The sequence below is a fragment of the Periophthalmus magnuspinnatus genome, chromosome 17 (genome assembly GCF_009829125.3).
Source record: "Periophthalmus magnuspinnatus isolate fPerMag1 chromosome 17, fPerMag1.2.pri, whole genome shotgun sequence".
Classification (NCBI taxonomy): Eukaryota; Metazoa; Chordata; class Actinopteri; order Gobiiformes; family Gobiidae; genus Periophthalmus; species Periophthalmus magnuspinnatus.
In genome coordinates, this window is record NC_047142.1 from 12,932,479 (window position 1) to 12,953,524 (window position 21,046).

At 39.3% G+C, this 21,046-nt stretch overlaps 2 protein-coding genes across 2 annotated transcripts; one reads left to right on the top strand and one right to left on the bottom strand.

Annotated features, from left to right (window-relative positions):
* Nucleotides 1–258: 258 nt before the first annotated feature.
* Nucleotides 259–9,018, bottom strand: crfb16 (cytokine receptor family member B16). The gene is made up of 7 exons (XM_033981883.2): nucleotides 8,808–9,018; nucleotides 4,541–4,667; nucleotides 3,813–4,003; nucleotides 3,256–3,380; nucleotides 3,032–3,179; nucleotides 2,189–2,343; nucleotides 259–1,053 (listed from the first exon to the last, which is right to left on the bottom strand). The coding sequence occupies exons 1-7, from the start codon at nucleotides 8,857–8,859 to the stop codon at nucleotides 943–945; spliced, it is 909 nt and encodes a 302-aa protein (XP_033837774.1). The 5' UTR covers nucleotides 8,860–9,018; the 3' UTR covers nucleotides 259–942.
* A 4,458-nt stretch (nucleotides 9,019–13,476) lies between these two features.
* Nucleotides 13,477–20,982, top strand: cldn15la (claudin 15-like a). The gene is made up of 5 exons (XM_033983042.2): nucleotides 13,477–13,768; nucleotides 17,094–17,258; nucleotides 17,805–17,886; nucleotides 18,395–18,502; nucleotides 20,803–20,982. Exons 1-5 carry the CDS (start codon nucleotides 13,552–13,554, stop codon nucleotides 20,882–20,884), a joined length of 654 nt encoding a protein of 217 aa, XP_033838933.1. The 5' UTR covers nucleotides 13,477–13,551; the 3' UTR covers nucleotides 20,885–20,982.
* Nucleotides 20,983–21,046: the final 64 nt, after the last annotated feature.

Consider the following 21,046-nt stretch of genomic DNA (forward strand, 5'->3'; position numbering starts at 1 on the left):
AGCATTAGCATGTTAGCATGTGAGTAACATGCCATAACATAAACGTGGACAGAGAATAACTATGTCATCCATCTTTAAGTGTCCAAAAACACCATTTAAACCAAATGTATTTTTAAAGGTGCATTATGTAACCTTTCCACTGTCTGCTCGTCTCCATGGAGATGTTATTGCTTTGTGTGGAATGGTCTACTCTATAGCATGACATTAACCTTGAATATCTCTATGGAAACAAGCAGGTGAGTCTACAGTTACAGGTTAGATCAGTGGAGAGGCAAGCCTGCTAAGAATTTATTTTTTTTCAAGTGGTAATATTAATATTAATGAAGTAACCATGGAGATAAGAGGACCACTCCTGAAAATTTACATAATGCACCTTTAATAATTTGATCTCATCAAGATCTAACACTTCCAAAACACTGATAAATACTATTATAAAATGTAAATGTTCTCATAGATCCATCCTTCATCGCCTCCCGACCATCAGGAGATCATTATATATTGTCCTCTGCATTTGACCCATCCTTCATCGCCTCCCGACCATCAGGAGATCATTAGAATGAATGTTCATCCAGTCTGTCTGCAGCACATTTCTCCTGATCAAGACTTTGGTTTGTCAGAGGTAAAAGTACATCCTTGCAGACCTCCACTATCAGGACCAATACTCTCTCATCCCTACAGAAGAGCCACAGCAGAGGGGGGAGGACTCTTGGACTGTCCTTACAGAAGAGCCACAGCAGAGGGGGGAGGACTCTTGGACTGTCCTTACAGAAGAGCCACAGCAGAGGGGGGAGGACTCTTGGACTGTCCTTACAGAAGAGCCACAGCAGAGGGGGGAGGACTCTTGGTTCGTCCTTACAGAAGAGCCACAGCAGAGGGGGAAGGACTCTTGGACTGTCCTTACAGAAGAGCCACAGCAGAGGGGGGAGGACTTCTGGACCGTCCTTACAGAAGATCCACAGCAGAGGGGGGAGGTGCTACCACCTTCAACATGTGGACTTTCTCCTGGGGCTCCTTTTGTATCTGAGGTAAAATGTCCTTGTCCTCCTGAAAATGCTGGCAAACAACAGAATTTTAATTTAATGAAGTAAGTGATACTTAAAACAGAGCTGTTCTGCAAATTCAACTTTTTAGATCTTTTGACCATGTTATTGTTGGTTCCTTCTCATTTACCTTTTGAAGTTGTATTTAGAGTGATTCATGTATGTTCTTTAATCTCTTGTACTCAAGACCAGTACACGCTCACTGTCATGTACTTACTTGATAGTGTGATTTTAATTTGTTAATCTGTGATACATACGGAATACAACAGTGTTGCATTGTCATTTTAGTACAAATTTGGTACAAAAAAATCTGCTGCTCGCTAGTGTGATGTGCAGCTATCTATGGGAGGTGCCGACAGCTACTTAGCTCTTTGTTGTGATAACGTTTACGGCGATGCTGGCTTCGGTTGGACTCCGCAATTATGTGACATGCCAGACAATGTAATACAATCACCATGGAATTAAGTAACATTTCTGTTGGTGCACTATAGAAACTGCCAACTGTCTCCATGGAGATGTTATTACTTTGCCGCATCTATCCACTATTTGATTTGTTATGGATATATTTTTTTTAAACCTATAACTTTACACATGCAGTCTTACGGTGCCTGGGGTTGCCTTTCCATAGATCTGATTTGATACTTGTCCTGATAGTACTGCTTGCTAGTTTCCATGGAGATAGATAAGCTAAATACCATAATGAGAAAGACCTAGGCAAAGCAACAAAATCTCCTTGCAAAAAAGCAGGTAGCCACACTCCACCAGAAAAGTTACATAATGAGACTTGAAATAAATAGCACAGGATTTGACCGGGCCTTATTGTGAGGCGGGATATTTTGAAGGCACTGGCATTTTAAAATGATGCTGTGATTATTTAGAAATTTAGAAATGAAATGAAAGGTCTTGTACCAGATTTTTTTTCCATGTATGTGTCTTGTCCCTGCACAGATATAGTGTGTAAGCAGCTCTTGAGGTCTAAATAAGCCCACTGTGTGTTGTCTGTATCTAATTATAAAGACTTTTATTGTCCAATAATCAGGAAGTGTGTGTTAGCATGCTAGTTGTTGCACACTTAAAAACATTTGAACTAGTTCAGACAAATCCAGAAATCTTACTTTGGTCTAAACATGATATGAGAAGCTACTGACCAGGGAATGTGGCAGCTCCACTTTGTGGAACAACCTAAGGCAGGTCTGAGGCAGGCCACGGACACTGAACCAGACGACAGTACATAGAATTCCTGCAGACAAGAGGACACCGAACACCACAGTGACCCGCTTCTCCAACGACCAGCTTTCAGGACCTGGGGAGACAATCCAGAGTTAAAATACCAATCCTGTGTTAAAGACTCAGTTTGGACTACAGTCCAATGTCCATTGGCTCAACCAGGACTGATTTAAAGTAGACCTACTGTGCTCGTGTCTGATGTATAGTTATACTGCCTGGGCAAAAAAAAAAAGCCGCCACCAAAAAAAAAAGTTAAAATCCCAAAGATTCTCAATGGGGTTATGGTCTGGACTCTGTGGTGGACAATGCACGTGTGAAAATGATGTCTCATGCTCCTGAACCACTCTTTCACAATTTGAGCCAGATGAATCTTGGCATTGTCATCTTGGAATATGCCCGTGCCATCAGGGAAGAAAAAATCCACTGATGGAATAACCTGGTCATTCAGTATAATCAGGTGTCAGCTGACCTCATTCTTTGAGCACAGACTGTTGCTGAACCTAGACCTGACCAACTGCAGGAGGCTCGTATCTATTTGCTTAGTTAAATCCAGGTGGCGATTTTTTTTTTTTTTTTTTTGACCAGGCAGTGTCTAATCTATATTGAAATGACAGTGCACACAATGGGAGTGCACTTCCACTCCCATTGTGAGCTTTGCATGAGAGCCAATCGCACAGCATGAGTATGGAAATAATTTGTAATGTCTTGAAATCATACGCAGTCGAACAGGGTAAACCCAGCTTAAAGCAAGTGTGAGTGCAGACCTGGGATAGGGACACACTGTGGTGCTGTGGGGCTGCTCCTGGGGCCAGAGGGCAGCTCAATCTGTGCTTGGACGCAGTACTCCTCTCCCTCCAGCAGAGGAGGGCTGTCAAACAGGACCTGCTTTAAGCGAACCACCTTCTCCTGCACCTGAACAAGAAAACAGGTATTAGGCCTCAGGATATTAAGAGAATATATGAGCCACAAAAGCACAGAAATGAGGTACCTGGTCCCGGAGACCCCTTCTCCACAGAGACACTCGCACGAAACAGATCTGAGGTACATCCTCCAGAGACACAAGCACACTGTCCCCCAGCACGTCAAGCTTCATCCTCGGGGACAATAGCACCGCTGCACCGCAGAGGACAAATGTCACACGGGGAGATTTGAGTTCATATAAACAGCAGGTTAAGCCCCATTCACACACAGATCCCACAAAATTGCCAGGTAGAAAATGCCAGATCATAACCTGCATTTGGCTCTCTGTGCTCACACAGTAGCTCAGTGTAACAAAGGAATCCAAGCTCGTAACCAAGGAAACTAAGTGGTGATCCTTGGAATGTTCTGCCTTTATTCACACATAAGCCTTCTTTGCATATTTGGGGACACTGGGATATATATATATATATATATATGCAAAATGCAGGTACATCAGTAACTGATTTTAATAGGCTACTACATATAGAATCATATAAATAACACACTAAATGACATGTACAATCATATAGGCAGCAGGCTAATGGACATTTCAAATGTGGCATTAGTCACACCAGAGTTGCTTACTATCAATGCGATTGAAAGGCGGGACCAGCTGTTGCCATGGTGACCGGTCACGCCCACAGTGTGCACAGACCCTAAGGTTGTAGTCTGAGTCTGAGGCCAGCTCTAAGCTTAGATCACACTGGCACAGAGAGGTCAGCTGGCAGCGGGCAGCATTCAACCAGGTCCTGTTCAAGACCAGCCGCTCAAAGTCCCTGCAAAACAGACCGGATTTAGTCCAGGGTCTATGGTCTGACCAGGTTTAGTACTGGGGTCATAATTCAGATCTGGTTTAATCCCAAGTCCATAGCTCAAAACTTGTTTAGTCTTGGTTTAGTCCTGGGTCGTAGTTCTGACTCGGTTTAATCCTGGTTTTGTTGTAGGTTGTGGTTCAGACCTAGTTTAGTCCTAGTTTTGTCCTGTTTTGTGGTACGGACCTGGTTTACGCCTCAGTTATGGTTTACACCTGGTTTAACCTTGGTTTAGTAGTGGGTTGTGGTTCAGAGTTTAATCCTGGTTTATTCCAGGTTTAGGTCTGGTTCAGACCTGGTTTAGTCCTGACTTATGGTTCAGACCTCCTGATTTAGTCTTAGGTTGTGGTTCAGACCTGGTTTAGTCCTGGTTTAGTCCTGGTTTAGTCCTGGTTTAGTCCTGGTTTAGTCCTGGTTTAGTCCTGTTTTAGTCCTGGGTTAGTCCTGGTTTAGTCCTGGCTTAGTCCTGTTTTAGTCCTGGGTTAGTCCTGGTTTACTCACCCTTGGTACTGGACTGAATACTGCACTGTAGTGTTGCACTTGTCCTCTAGGGGGAGCCAGGTCAGAGTGTGTCTCATGTTGATGGACTTCATGAAGAGGCCAGAAGGAGCAGGAACTGCACACACATCTACAGGACAGAGAGAGGAAGGGAAAAAGAGAGAGGGGAAAGGGGTGGGGGCCAGACAAATAGAGAAAGAGAAAGAGGATGGTGTGAGGGAGAGAGAAAGGAGAACAAGAGAAGGAGAAAGAGATGAGAGAAAGAGAGAGAGAAATGGGAGTGAGAGGAGAAAAAGAAAGATGACAAATGGAGGGAGAGAGAGGAAAGAGAGAGAGAGGAGGCACGGGAGAGAGAGGGGGAGGATAGGGTGGGAGAGAGAGAGAGAGGAGAGAGAAAGGAAGTAACAGAAGAGAGAGGAGGAGAGGGAGAGGGGAAAGAGAAAGAGAGAGGAGAAAAAGATAGAAAGAAAGAAAAGAGAAAAAGAGAAAAAAAAGAAGAGAAAGCGAGGGGGAGAGAGAGGAGGAGGAGAGAGGGACAGAAAAGCAGAAAGAATGAAAGAAAGGGATATAAAAAATAGAGGGAGAAAGAGAGAACTTTACTGAAATGAAACTGTTTATTGATGGGCACCTGCTTATCCAAAGTGTGGAACATATTACAGCTGCATGACCCAACACACTCACAGACTCAAAGTATTTTGTATTGTTCTACACATGACATATTGCCTGGCCAGCTAGACAACAAGCTTTTTCTGTTGTAAAGTCTGTTAAAGCAGGTCCAGTACAAAGTGTGGGCCTTGTCATATGTCCACAAGTTCAGATGGACATGATGGACAGTCAGGAACATGCATGGACCTTCTGTCTCACAACAAACATGGACACTACCAAATACAAAAAGACCATATAAAACAGAGGACAGAGAGATAATTCTTCTTCAGAACCAATGAGTTAAGCACTGAACTGTTCACCTGAGGTATGTCATTGAAATAAACAAACCTGATTGTGCAGCTCTGTCTGAGTTTGACCTGAGACAGGAGGTGACCAGACTGACATGCTCTGTATGCAGAATACACACAGGGCTTCATAAACCATGCATTTATTGTGTATGGATTCTAAATTGTCTTTCTTGATATGGGAATCCAGAGCTAGGCCTCTGGATAAGTAATGATGTTAAAGCAGACCTATTCTGCAAAATCGACTTTCAGAGCTGTTGTAGTTTTTTTCCCTCAGGATTTACTCACCCGAAGTTGTATTTGTATTTGATATGTGCATGTTTAAGTGACCTTTAATCACTTATTTTCAAGACACCATATTGCCATTGGTATGTACCCACTGCTGTCTACTTACTTTGTTGTCTAATTTTATTTAATATTAATGAGTGATACACATAGGATTCACGCAGAGTCACGTAGTCATTTTGTTATAAATGTAAAATATCTGTGACTCACTAGGGTGACGTGCAGCTATTCACAGGAGGTGAGTCAGCAGCCCTGCTTTTTTTGTCATGATGTTTACAGCGACATCAGCAGACTTGTTTTTTTTATTAAGTTGTTATAGATCAATATTATGATTTGAAAAGCCCAACTTATACCACAATAATGCACGAGTGTCATAGATTATAACTATACAAACTATACAACTATACAAAAAGTAGTTCGGCCTATTGTCTTCAGGAAGCCTATATACACTGATTCACACCATCCACTGCAGCACAAAAGAGTTATTCAAACAACAACATAGGGCTAGGGACATAGGGAAAGTCCTCTCTGATTGTGGATATCCAAAATCGGCCTTCAATAGATCTAAGAGAGCTAAAAAACAGGACATCAGAGAATCAGCACCTAGAAGAAAAGGTGTAACCACTCCTTACGCAGGTAGTGTGTCTAAAAAGCTTCAGAGGATTTTCAGGCAGTATGAGATTCCTGTCTATTTCAATCCTGGAAAAAACACTTGACAGAAACTGGTCCTCCCATAGGACAAAACTCTGAACCACAAACAAGCAATGTGGTCTACTCCGTTCAGTGTAGTGAAGACTGCAGTGAGTGCTATGTAGGAGAAACTAAACAGCCACTCCATAATAGAATGTATCAAAACCGTCGAAGAGCTCCACTGGACCCCAGTCCGCCGTACATCTCCATCTCAAAGCCACTAACCACTCCTCTGAAGACAGTGAGGTTCAGACCTTAGCTAAAGAAAAGAAATGGTTTGAGAGGGGATCTGTTTGGAAAGACAATCCTTCTTTGAACTGGAATGTGGGGTCTTAGACATCATTTATCTCCTATTTAGAACTGCATCTTCAGATCTAAATCAAACCAGGGAAAACAATAATGATAGCCAACGTGCTAATAGGTGTGAGAGCACCCATTAGGGGCCTGAACGATTATAAAAATATGACTCAGGGACAGGCCACGCTTATAATAATAGCCAACAAACAGAAACAAACAAGTGTGTTAGTTTCAGTATATTTAGCTCTTCCCTTCAAATAAAATTGAAACCAGAAGTTTACATATGCCGTATAAAAAGGCACACACCCTAAACTTTTCCTGTTTCAGGTCAATTACCAAAAATTATTTCTATTTGCTAAATGCCAGAATAATGAGAGAAGGATTTTTAAGACAATTTATCAGCACCTTCTTCAAAGTCAGAGGTTTACAGACATTTCATTAGTATTTGGTACCATTGCCTTTAAACTGTATGACTTGGTTCAAATATTCTTGTTACACAACAGTTGGTTTGGTTATCTTTCACATTCCTGACAGAACTGTTCTAACTGAGCCAAGTTTGTAGGGTGCCTTGCTCACACATGTCTTTCAGGTCTGCCCCTTTCAATAGGACTGAGGTCAGGGCTTTGTGATGGTCACTCCAAAACGTTGATTTTGTTGTCCTTAAGTCACTTTGTAATCGGTTTGACAGTAAGCTTTGGGTCATTGTCCATTTGGAAGATCCATTTACCCTCAAGCTTTAACTTCTTTGCTGATGTCTTGAGATGTTGCTTCAGTATTTCCACATAATGTTCTTTCCTCATGATGCCATCTATTTTGTGAAGTGCATCAGTTCCTCCTGCAGCAAAACAACCCCAGAACATGCTGCTGCCACCCCCGTAGTTCACAGTTGGGACGGTGTTCTCAGGCTTGCAAGCTTCCCCCTTTTCCCCAAAAAATATGATCATTATGGCAAACAGTAAAATTGTAGTTCAATCAGACGACAGGACATGTTTCCAAAATTTAAGGTGTTTGTCCCTGTGTGCATTTGCAAATTGTACTCTGCCTTTCTTACGTTTCTTTTGGAGTAATGGCTTCTTCCTCACAGAGTGGCCTTTCAGCCCATGTTTGTACAGTACTTTTTTCACTGTGGATAATTACAAAGTATTTTGTTTTTGTTCTTGCTTTAATACACACATTTCATACCTAAGCACGTTCATCTCTGAGACACAACACCGTGTCCTGAGCAGTATGATGGCTGGACATTCTCAAACTTCAGTTTTTTATGCTCTTTTTAAACGGGCAGTATAATACATACCCCCTCTTTAAGGTATTTATGATGTTTAATAATAATAACAAAAAACACCTTTATTTGAATATAGGCCAGATAGATTACCTAATACTACACTAATCAGTCTCCTGTGGAATGTTGAGCTCTGTACCTTTAACACAGTCATTTCAGGTGACGTCAGAAAGTGCTTCTGATTCACGAGAAATGAACCACACCACCCATATAATAGCTTAAATATAATTGATATGACGATTAATAACATGAAGACGGAGGCACTCCTCACATTTACTAAAGACGATTGATGTGTGTAACTTTTCAATAGAATTATACTTCTCCATATTTTTACTCAAAAGAAAAAAAAGAACCATCCATAGTAACAGTATGTAACTTTCTGGAGGTGGCATGTCGCCTGCATGATTGCATGGAAATAGACAGTTAAAACATTATTTATAAACTACTTTTAGGGTCTGTACTACTTAAAGATGAACAGTTTGGCCACATCTTTACATTTAGGTTTCTTCTTTATTTCCATGATTATTTACATTGTGGATTTAAAACTGAATGACACATGTGGAATGTAGTAAACAAAAAAAATAAAATAAATAAATAAGGAGGCCAAGGGTTTGCAGTGCTGTTGATAAAGCAAAGAAAGTAGAAAAACATAAAAAATAAAATAAAAAAACACTGAATGAGAGGATGTGTCTGAGCTTTTGCCTGGTTGTGTATGAGTGTATGAGCAGTTGTACATTATAGCAGTATGGACACGGTTCAGCAGACTCACCGTCAAACAGTCCCAGCAGTAACATCAACAAGAGCAGTGCACCTAGGGCCATGTCAACCGCCACCTCCGGTCATCCCCGCTTATCCCAGGTCATAGGGTCAACAGCATCTTTAGTCCAGACTATTCCAGACTATTTCAGTCCAAAGAAACAGCATGCAACGGTGGTGTAAACACTGCTAACTCCTCTTAGCTAAACTAGTCTAAAATGTCAGGTCATGGGTTTGAGGTGGAATGTGTTGGTGCGTACTTTCTGTCATTTTGGACTCGTAGAACTGGTACTACTAGTTATAATTACATTTGGCAATGCACTGGAGTGTACTCATACTAGAGGATAAATACTTAAGTGTCACTATTTCTTTTATACAGAAGTGTGTTGCATTTACTTGAATAAAATTGTTTCTGCTTGTATGAGAAAACTTTCTGTTTATATGAGGAAAAAGTTTTTGTTTTTTTTCTGAGAAACCTTCTGTTTTTATGATTTCTGTTTTTTTTATATATATATAAATCCTGTTTTAACACATAAAATAAATCCTGTTTTTATGACTTTTTTATATTCATAGACCAATCATTAATAGGTCTACAGATAGCACTCATCAATCATCAGTTGAATGATTTATGAGACGTTATCAGATCTGACTCGCTCCAGTTACTCCCTAACATGGGTGTTTAAGAATGAACATGGCCTCCACAGACAGCTCAGGCTTAACAGAATGTTCAGCCTAACTTTTCCCATAAAAACAAGTGAATTCAATGAGCTGCTGTACAATTATTTTTAAAAAGTAAATCACATAAAAATATTGGCCTATATATGATATTTTCGCTGACTAACAAGCACAAAAAGGAACACTACATGAGACGCTGTTATGGCAAAACATGTTGTCAACAGACTCAAACTTCAGGTCATTTAAAGGTGCATTGTGTAACTTTTCTGAAACTTTTTTGTATTTATAATTTATACAGATTACAAAAGATGCAGAATTTCTGATATTATTTACTGAAATAAATAAATAAATATAAAATAAATCAATGAATGTACTTGTTTCAGGGGGTTTAATACATGTTCAATAAAGTGCTGCTGACTCAGCAGCAGCTGTAGTGCGTGTTTATTATAATGATCAGTGTATATATATATATATATACTTATACCTCTAGAGGGCGCCATAACCTGCCCTGAGAGAGACTAGAGAACAGACAGCTGTCATTTTGACCTCTATAGACTTTAATACAGGGTGTCCAAACTGTGGCCCGGGGACCAAATACAGCCCTCAGACCAATTTGTGTTGGCCCTAAGGCCTCCTGCTGAATTGGCAAACCAAAAATATTTTTATGAAAATTTAAGTATTTGTGTACCACTATAATGTCTGAATCCCTTGCAGATGATGCCATCAACATTCCCTAAGGGTGTGATGTTAACTGTAGGCACTGCTCTGTCTGAACCTTTGTTACTCAAGTTAGACTTTAATCTGAGCTTTGTTTTAAGACAATCTGGCCAGAAAGAACTGAAGTACAACAGGTGTGCTGATTTGTGCTGTTAAACAAGCCTTTCGCACACAAAAATTGCAGTCAGTAGTTAGCTAATATTTGCTTCAGTTTTTGCAGTTTGTCACTCTCCCCTGTTTTGTTGAAAGTCAAGCACATGAACAGGATCATGAACAGCTGCATTGATCACTGTCTGCTGAAAATCTGTTGTTTATATCCATTTTATACTTTTTCATGTGCTTTCTAATGTGCGCATAGTGTATCTGCTGAACATTCCACCATAGAGGTACATGGAGAACACCCCCAGCATGATGTCACTGCAAAGTATGGCTGGCAAGGGAGGTTATTTGAATTGAGCATAACTTCTATACAAAGTAATTCCAATTGATGCTTCTAGGTTTTCTACTATTGCTACTAATACCACCAGCTGCAACTACAACTACATGTAACCTGCTACTGCTACTATACTTCCCAGTGACAGTGTGAGGGCCGTGTTGAGCAGGAGACACACTCACATCTGAGATCAGAGTGAAACACAGTGACTCACCAAAACAGGAAGTGAAAGGACGCACAGATAATGCCCAAATATGGACAGTTTCATGTGTACTAGAGCAGGTGACCACTACAGAGGAAGTAACATTATGGTCTCTCTGTGACTTCTGTTGTTGTGGGGGGATGAGGGAGCAGGAGAAGTCATTTGTGATAGTTTTGTTGTTTGTTTTTAGGATCAAGAAATACCAAAAGTACAATAAAAGTACAATTAAGTGATCAAAGCAAAGGGTGGATTTTTTTTTGTTTTGAGTTTTATGTTTTGTTTTGTTTTTTAAACTACATTCCCCATGTGTCATTTGTCGTTTCGTTGAGAATCTACAATGTAAATAATCATGGAAATAAAGAAGAAACATAAATGAAAACGTATGTCTAAACTTTTTACTGGTTGTGTATTTGAGCATGAAGTTAACAACATTTCATACATTAAAGTCCACCATCTGCTTATCTACACGGAGATGTTATTGCTTCGCCTGGAATGTTACACAGTATGACATTAAACACATATATCTTGTATTTATTAAAAAAACAAAAAACAAAAGAAAAAAAAAACGCACATTCACACGGCTCATCTCTCCAAAGATCCGACCTGTAACTTGGCCTATAGCTTATTATGATTGTCTCCATGGAGATATTTAATGTGCAACATACCTGAAAAAGCAGCCATAACATCTCCATGGAGACAAGCAATCATTATTTTAAATCAATTCTGTGCTCGTTAAAATAATCTAAGTGAATGTATCTGTGCCATAATGTTTGCTAAATGTTTAGAATCAGAAGATGACACAAGGAAATTAAGTGAATTTAATCACATTAAAACATGTTAGTCTGAAGAGAAGGGACTTTTCCAAATCAGTGCCTGATGATGTCATGGGGGTGACAAAGACTAGATATTCAAGATTACTCAAATACTTATGTATATGTGAAAAAAACACACACTTTCTGATCAGGGAGCAATATAGTTATAACTAAGGTAGTTTGGAGTTTGACTGTGTCAATGTGGTGAATACAATGTTTTAGTCTTGGTAGACCTGGTTCGGTCCAGGGCTGGACCTGGTTCAGTCCTGTGTAAAACTTTGTAAATGAAACTCATGGAGTAAATGGAGCTTACAATCCATTTTCAATTTAAAATCAAAAATGAAAAAATAAATAAAAATCATCAGTCATTTTAACTAATTCTTACCGGAAAACACCTGACAACATTATAATATTACTTTCATAGTAATATGTAATAATAATAGTATGCATTATCCTGGCTGTATCCAAATGAGTACAGACTATCAAGCCTTTCCCTAGATATTGAAACTGAGTTTGTCATCTTTTTATTGTGACAATGCTAATCCTGGGAAAGACCACGCTTAGTCATAGGTTAGACCCAGGTTAGACCTGGGTTAGACCTGGGTTAGACCTGAGTTAGACCTGAGTTACACCTGAGTTACACCTGAGTTAGCCCGGGTCAGTTCTTGGTTTCAGTCTGCTGGTCAGTATCTACAGAGCCGTACACCGGACATGTGGACAGACCTGCTGCTGGTGTGAAAGCCGCATTAGTTTTATTGTTTTATGATGAGCCATGTTAATGTTTGAACGCGCTCAGTCCAAAGTCCTGTCTGTCCCTCCACATTCAGATCCATCTAACCCAGTGCACTTCGTTCTGTTCTCTTTTCACCCATTAGCACTATTTTAACAGAATCATATGAATTAGTCAGGTATGTGAGTAATGTTTTTAAGTCATTATTTAAAAAACAAATAATGACTTAGTTTCAAACACACTCAGTTAGTTGGCCTAATTTATTATAATTATATAGTTGCTCTTAGGCAATGGAGTGACTACATATCTCATCACACATAAACATAACCCTCTGAGAGGGAAGGTGAAGTGCAATACTGATATATATATATATATTTTTAATCCATAGTAATCAAATATGAATAGTATAGACTTAGATAAATGAATATTTTCTTATTTCCTTGACTTTTCTGATGTGTTTAATATAATTTAGCTTTAAAAAAGAACAAAGAAAGAAAAAATGTCATCTCGGATTATTCAAATAAACTTTGCTCAATGAGTAAAATAATGTAATATTAGTATTCTGAAAACAAGTATCAGTTCATTGAGAGATTCATGTTTGTTGTGCGTACATATATACATACATACACTCAGAGGACAAACACATAAATAGCCAAGGCAACAAAAGGCAAGTTTATTTGTATAGTACAATTTGTACACAAAGTAATTCAAAGTTCTTTACAGAATAAAAGACAATAAAATCACAATACAACAATCATACATAAACAATCATCATAACATTTACATTAAATGAGAAGAGTGCAGAAAAAAAAGCAAACAAAAACTTTCAGTCATATTTACATCTAAACAGAACTGTTCTGAGCCTGGATTTAAACATTGTAGAGGCCTGTCTCACATCTTCAGGAAGACTGTTCCAGGTTTTAGCTGCATAAAACTGAAAATACCAGATACAAGTTGTTCATTTAGCCCAGTTTCTCTGCAGTGTAATAATTCTCCGATAGAACCGAAGTAAAGAGAGAGAGAGTGTCCAAGGCGTGTCCTGATCATCTCCATCTACACTTTATGGTTTTATTGTGGCTAAAGTCCTCTGTCTCCCGCCTCACACCCACATTCAGCTCAGCTCCTCTGTCTGACCACAGCTCTTGTGCTGTTTCTTTTCTTCATACTCATCGTGATTCTTCAGTAAAGATGTCGACGGCAGTAGAGGCTGCGGGGTTCATCATGTGCCTGGTCAGTTGGCTCATCACCGGGGCAGCTTTGACTAATGACTACTGGAAGATCTCCTCAGTGTCGGGCAGTGTGATCATCTCCCAGAGACAGTTTGAGAACCTGTGGCACGCCTGCGCCGAGAACAGCGCTGGGATTGCAGAATGCCGTGACTTTGAGTCCCTACTCGGCCTGCCAGGTGAGTCTCAACCAAAGCAGTAAGTGTAGGCTTAAGAGTTACTCATGTTTGAACTGGAGTAATGTCATGGGGCGACAGTAGCTCAGTTGGTAAAGCGTTTGTCCACTGACGATGGTTCGAAAACATAAATGTCATTGGTTAATTGCTCAGATCCAGGTTGGCGGTGCGATTCCAGCTCCCACAGATGAATGCTACCGTTGTGGCCTTGGGCAAACATTTAACCCACCTTGCCCCTAGTGTCTGTGTACACTGGTGTATGAATGTGTGTGTGAATGGGTGAGTGGGTCCCTGATGTAAAGCACTTTGAAGGTGGAAAAGCGCTATATAAAAAAATGACCATTTACAATTTACCATAAGAAAGCCCTGTGTCCTTCTTGACCACTGACCACTTGCGTCCATCAAAATGCACTAACACAATTCTTAATACAAGTGTTTGATAGAGTTGAGTGTGATTTGGGCGCAAACATATGAGATCAAACTTGATATAGTGACCCAGAAGAAGAAAAATAATTTTGCTCTAATAAGAGGATGCCGTGAGGGATGTCTCTTATCTCCTCTTTTATTTTATTTAAACTGATTATCACCACAGACATGTAGGATAAGATGTTTTTATCTGTGTCTTAGTCTTGGCCTTCTTTACGTAACATCGGAAGATTGAAAATAACTGATTACTCATCCCATCAAAACAGCAAAGCACAACTCGAACACTTAACACCTAATGAAGACAAATTGTTTTAGAATATTGTAAACCATTGCTTTAAACAGAGGATGCATTCAAGCTTGTCCACTAGTTCCTCTTTTGTTCAGTTTAATAATAAATCCTTTTGCTTATACCCAAAAGAAACTATAGAAACAGGAAGTAAACAGCTGAAGTTTTTTACATGGTCCTGTTTAACCAAAGCCTCAGTAACGTCAGAGTGAAGTCATTAGAAATCCTGTGTCCTGTCCGGTTCAAAGTCCACCACTGCAGGCATGATACCGAAGAGAGACACTATCAGAGCCGGCGGCCATTTTGGCTCAGCTCAACAAAGAAACATGGTATTAATATCCATGTAAAGTGCATATGACAAGTTAGACTGGGCATTTTTTGAATACATAGTTAATATCATCATAATTAAGATTTTACAACAAATCTTGATTAAAAAAAATATAAAAAAATAAAAATAATAATAATAATAATAATAATAATAATAATAATAATAATAATAATAATAATAATAATAATAATAATTGGTTTTGGTTTATAATTTTTCTTCCTGGTTTGATGAGCAGCAGATATGTATGTTGAGTAAAAGAAAAATTTAGATCTGTCAGTCTGTGTTTTGTCCAGTTGACAGATTTTAATTTTACTTTCACCATGGATCACACCTGGACGACTGATGGATTACACAGATATGTACGTAGAGTTAATTCCATCCATGCTGTTAATAAGCACCAAAACATGCCCAAATAACACAATGGTTATGGTAAGACTAATAAAAAATAAATGAATGCCTTTATTTTGTTAAATGAATGTTTAAATTGACAAAAAAAATGCATTCCTTGTTTGTAATTTGTCTGTGCATTTTGGATGGGATTTTCGATGTTCTTCTAGGCCAACTATGTAACAGTATTGATGCTTTCAAATGGAGTTGTATATCAAAACTACTTCCATCTAATGACAACTTCCTCAAAAAGAGACTGAGCCCATGACTACCCAGTTAGTTTTGGACCGATTATTGATTTTTGGTTTACTAATGAGGCATGATTACACTGAGGCAATGACCCTCAATTAACTGATCCTTTAATTTGATTACTATGTTTGGACTGCATTTCCTTGGTATTCAACATGTTACAATTCAGAGAAATGGTGATTGCTTTGCTTTGGCTGAGTGGTTTCAGTTCAGTGTTTTTGTGTCATTAGGCGGGACACCCTAACCAATATGTGACTGTGGTGTGTGAGTTAGTGATTGGTGGTGGCCTGAGTGTCTATGGGTGCAGAAAGAATACTGGTATAAAGTTGTTTCATTATAAAAACATACCTGGATTTGTTTTGTACTTGTGCATGTTTGTACTGTGTTGGGCTGTCTCCTGCTCCATGTTTCAAACTGCTGCCTTACCTCTGGTTTAAGCTCCTTTGTGCTTTCAATTCTATTTAAACCTTAAGACACTTACTATATAACCAAGTGAGAATTAGCCCGTGTATTACTGATTGGTAAAGTTCACGTAAGGCCATAGTAAGACCACTGAAAAGAGACACCATGTTCTATTTGTTGGTCTTTATTTCGCAGTTGTCATTTATCTTAGGTTTAGGAAGTATATCGATTAGGTTTAGTCTGACAAATTAAAATAATCATTTCAATATTTTCACGTTGAAAATTATCAGAGCAGTTCTGTTAGTTAGTTCTGTTCCAAAATGATTTGCCTCTGTTGTGGATAAATGTATGCAATTTAACATATTTTACAGTCATTTTGTCGAGTTCTACTGTGAACAAACTGAGCTTTAAACAGTCTGAGTAACATAACAGTGGCTTCTGCAGGTTTAAACCAGGCTCACACTGGGCACGGGCCTTCCCTACAGTTAAATAGACAATTACACTAACACACATGCTATGACTGTAAGCGACGACACAACCCCTAACACACCTCAATATGATACCTCAAGACCCAGACCACCGGCACCACCAGCCTACAGGGACATTACACAGTGATACACTCCCAGGACCATGGCGCATATGGGAAAACTTTGGTCTGGACCAGTCAAATATTACTCATGTAAAACTACATCATTCTCTCATCAACCAACTGCAAACTAACAACACAGATGTAAAAGAGGCCACCAAGTGGAAACAGCTGAGGGCTGCTTTTATCTCTTGGGGCTGCACATAAACCTGTCACAATATTAAATGTTGAAGTGTGTTATATAGCTGAAGTAAAGTATTGTTAAAAAATATGAGCTGCAATAAATAAATAACAGAGCGTAACACTTAAGTATAGTCATAGAGTCATAGTTTTCAAGTTTATAACTCCACCATCTACACCTTAAATTTCATCATGGTACAGAAAAATAACCAAACATTTTACACCAATGTAAAGAAAAAGTACCACAAAAATACTGACCCCCAAAAATCACTGTTCCATTAATGAATGATAAGTCGTTATAGTATTTATGGTGACAGGTCCAGTAGATTGCCTCCAGCTACTGTCACCATAAATACTAATGCAAATAAACACCATAAATACACCATAGAAACTACTGTGATCTGCTCATTCATACTAGCACACATTCTCTTCTTGTGTTGAAGCCTGGTTTAGCTGTTCTAACCTGTGTGTACCATCCCCACAGCCCACATCCAAGCCTGCAGGGCTCTCATGATCATCGCTTTAATCTTGGGGCTGGGTGCCATGGTCGTGGCTCTGCTCGGAGTCAAGTGCATCAAGATTGGCTCGGCTACAGACCAGTCCAAGGCCAAGATGGCTGTGATCGGAGGCATAGTGAGCGCGATTGGAGGTAAAGTGCATTTGACTTGCTGTATGTCAAACACAAACTGTTGTAGTAAAGTTCCCAAATGTAGTTTTCATTTTTGTTGCAAAATGCTTTTTTCTCTGATATAAACTAGGACTGCAAGATTAATCACCATCAAATCTAAATCGCAATTTGAATTGATGCAATTGGCAAAATGCAAAGGCTGCAATTTTTTAAGTACCATACTTTACTCAACAAATAACAAAAGATCTGTACAAACATAAACAAGTATGAGATTAATTTTTCAATGATTCAGTTTTTCATATTTCAGTTATTTTGTCTTTTCTTTTGGATGTGTTGAAAATGTGAATTTTGAACAGAATCCTATTATTATAACATTATTGGAAATCTAATTGGAAAGAAAAAATCCAATTACATAATTTTCCCAAATTGTTGAGCCCTAATATAATCTAATAATGTACCGTGCTCATTAGACTCCAGTCCCATTCCAGTCCCATGCAGTGTCCTCCTCAGATGTTCTGCAGGAGACATGTTCAGGAGCGTATCTTATAACTGTGTTTGCTCTTACAGGTCTGTGCACGCTGATCGCCGCCTCGTGGTACGCCTTTAGAGTGGTCCAGGACTTCCACGACCCCTTCCAGGGTGGAATTCGGTACAGCTGAAACACACACATGTTGGATTTTGATGTTACATTCATTTTCTAACTTTAACCACAGTCACTACTTGCTTAACCTTTAGCTTTACATCAGTCGAAGACAAGACAGGAAGTAGCAATGAGTTCTAAACAAAATACCTCTACCCACCAGGAAGTAAAATTATAAACTTCACCAAAATAAAAATAAAAAACAAACAGGAAAAACCCATAAGATTTTCAGTAAATCTTGAACATATTTATCTTAATGATGTAAAATTAGTAATCTAACCTGTCACATGCAGTTTAGCCATAGTCACTAGTTTAACCTACTAACCCCTTAACCTATTTCAACCCAGATCTGAACTTTAAACTATGTCATTGATCTAATAATAATAAGTGTGTCTAAATGCTGAGTGGTGATTGGTTGAGCAGTAAAGATGGAGGGCTGTCATAGGCTCAGTAACATTAAATACTGTATTGTCAGTAAGATGAATCCTAATCCAAATTTTCTGTATTGTGTGTGCAGGTTTGAGCTGGGGACGGGGCTGTACATGGCTTGGGGCGGAGCTTCCCTGGCAGTGCTCGGTGGCGCCCTTCTGTGTTCCGCCTGTAAGAGAGCCTCCCCAAAGAAAGGGTCAGTATGACAATGGGTGACATGCACTAAGGTCAAACAGGGGTGGCCAGCGTTCAGATGGTTTTATATTTGAATTCTTGTTTGCAATACTGATTAGTATGGAGTCCATTTCCACCCATAAATAAAAAAAATAAAAGTCTTACAGGATGTCATAAGTATGAGTTATGAGTTGTTTAATAACTTCAAGATATGAGTTTTAATGACATTGCATTTACTAGAGCATTCAAATGGAATCACAATGAGCAAATGCACCCCTGAACTAATTTTAAGCAGTACATGTCTGTGGAGGTGTAAAAATAAAATGGATGTGGCTGAAGTGGCAGTGTTCATGGAACAACATCTGGAGACTCTGGTCAGTACCACTGCTGTCGGTGGATGTATCAAACATACTGACTGAACAATATTGTAACAGAGTGTTCATACTCAATTACAGAACAGTAAAGGTATTGATTTGTGTACATACTATGAAGACGAATATGCCACAGTGGGGGTTCCAACTATGTCGGCTTATAGACGGCTATGACAAGATGAAGCCATTTAAATTGCAATCAGTGGATGTATAGACAGTTTCTTCAAAATATGTTATGTCTCCAAGCCCACACAACAGTGACCCAAAGGTTATCGCCAACTACCTCACGGATGTTGTTGAGGTCCAGTCTTTGCCACTTTTTGCATTATTCTGAAACCCAAGCTGACACAGACCCAGTATCTTTACGTCCAAGCACTGGAAACCAGTGGACTGAACGATGGCCTGTGCAGTGAATCTGTTTGAAAAACTCACAAAAGATGGAAACTTTTAGATCACTTTTTGGTCATTAATCCAGTTCTGTTTCCTATGTAGTTATTAGGGATGCACGTTTAAATTTTTTCCCTTTAATCATTAATTAAAGCCCTTAGTGGTCAATAGTCAGTAGACCACAATGCACTACGAGAGAAAATGCAGGGCAATGGGACAGTAACAGGTCTTTATGCATAACACCGCTGAAAGACTGAAGATAGAAGTGCTGTTTAAAGCAAATCTTAATCATCTTGCATATTTCGTTATCGTAATACCAACTTAAAGGGGCAGTATTGACTGTTTCAACATGACATCATGGACATCCTTGTAGGCGCTTCCACACCTCTGTGGTGGGAGACACTAATTGCACACTGTAGTCGTGGATAAAATCAGTATGGACTCGATGCCTGAGCATAATTTGTACTTTTCATGATGTGTATCAAAAGGTTGACCTTCTAAATCCCTTTGAGAGAAACTAATGAATTACACCAGTGATAATGTTGTCCAGTGGATCAAACATGCACAGCCTAATAATAAATGAACAAAACACGCTTGTTACCTCATGATTCACTATCTCGCCATAGTAACTACATAGGTTCTATCTATTTCTATGGAAATTTGTTGTAAAAATTGATATTAGAATGAACTTTTTTTCATTTGGGTGAAAATCATACAATATCCATAACCCAGATGCTGTGCTCCTACACGCTGTTCATTTCATGTCAAAAATCAGGGTAACTTTCATAGGTAATGGGCAGCTAACCACATGTGTGTGTAATAGGTCTTCTCTTCTCTGACTGGAGGATTCCATTTCCAATTGACCTTCAGTGCACAATCCCACTAATGATACTTTGTAATGACATCACACTGGGGGTGTTCAGCATGTGTCTCTATGGTGGAATGTTCAGTAGTTATCATGTAGACACAATGCACACATTAGCAAACATAGACCAAAAAATTTGATTTAAACAGCACATTTTCAATAAGCTGTGATAAATAGGAGCATTTATGGTCCTGTTTAGGTGTCTGTAACTGACTAACTGAAGAACTGCTGGCTAATGCTAGTTAGCTTGTGACTATAATTTTATGTGTGAGAGACTTGTAATGCTGATCAACCACCATTTTCAGCACCACCAGCATACGCCCACTGCTCTATACTCATTTCATCACCCATGCTCCCACACAACAATTCTCCACAAATATACAAAAACATGATACAAAACTGCACACAACTTCACAAACCTGATGCGATGTGCAGTAGTTTCATTAGTGGGATGCACGCTCTGAAGGGGGAGTGACTTTGCACAGGAAGCAAAGGGAGGGCAGGTTCAGAGCGTCAAAAACAAAAGTGATTATTATTATATTATTATTAAAAGGCAACATGGTGATCTAAAGATGTTATGTGTTAACTGTTAATACCTCACAGAAGTAAAATACCCCCTCTTTAAAAACTTTTTAAAAAGCTTTGTCAGACCCAAGAGGGAGAAACATGAACTGACTTCCTGGTTTGTGTCTTTTCCAGGGGCTACATGGGAAATCCCCCTAAGAAGGTGTACACGGCCACAGCCAAGTCAGATCCAGACTCCGGGCGTGCGTACGTCTGAGCCTCCTGTCTGCTCCACTATCACCGCTGTATCTGTTTACTCCAAAGCTTTGTACTCACCTGTGTTATGTTTTATGAATAAAGTTTGTTATGATTTTCTCTTGTCTCTGTCTCATTGCCCCTTTATCCCTTTATGACCTGATCCCTCAGGAACTCCGAAGTT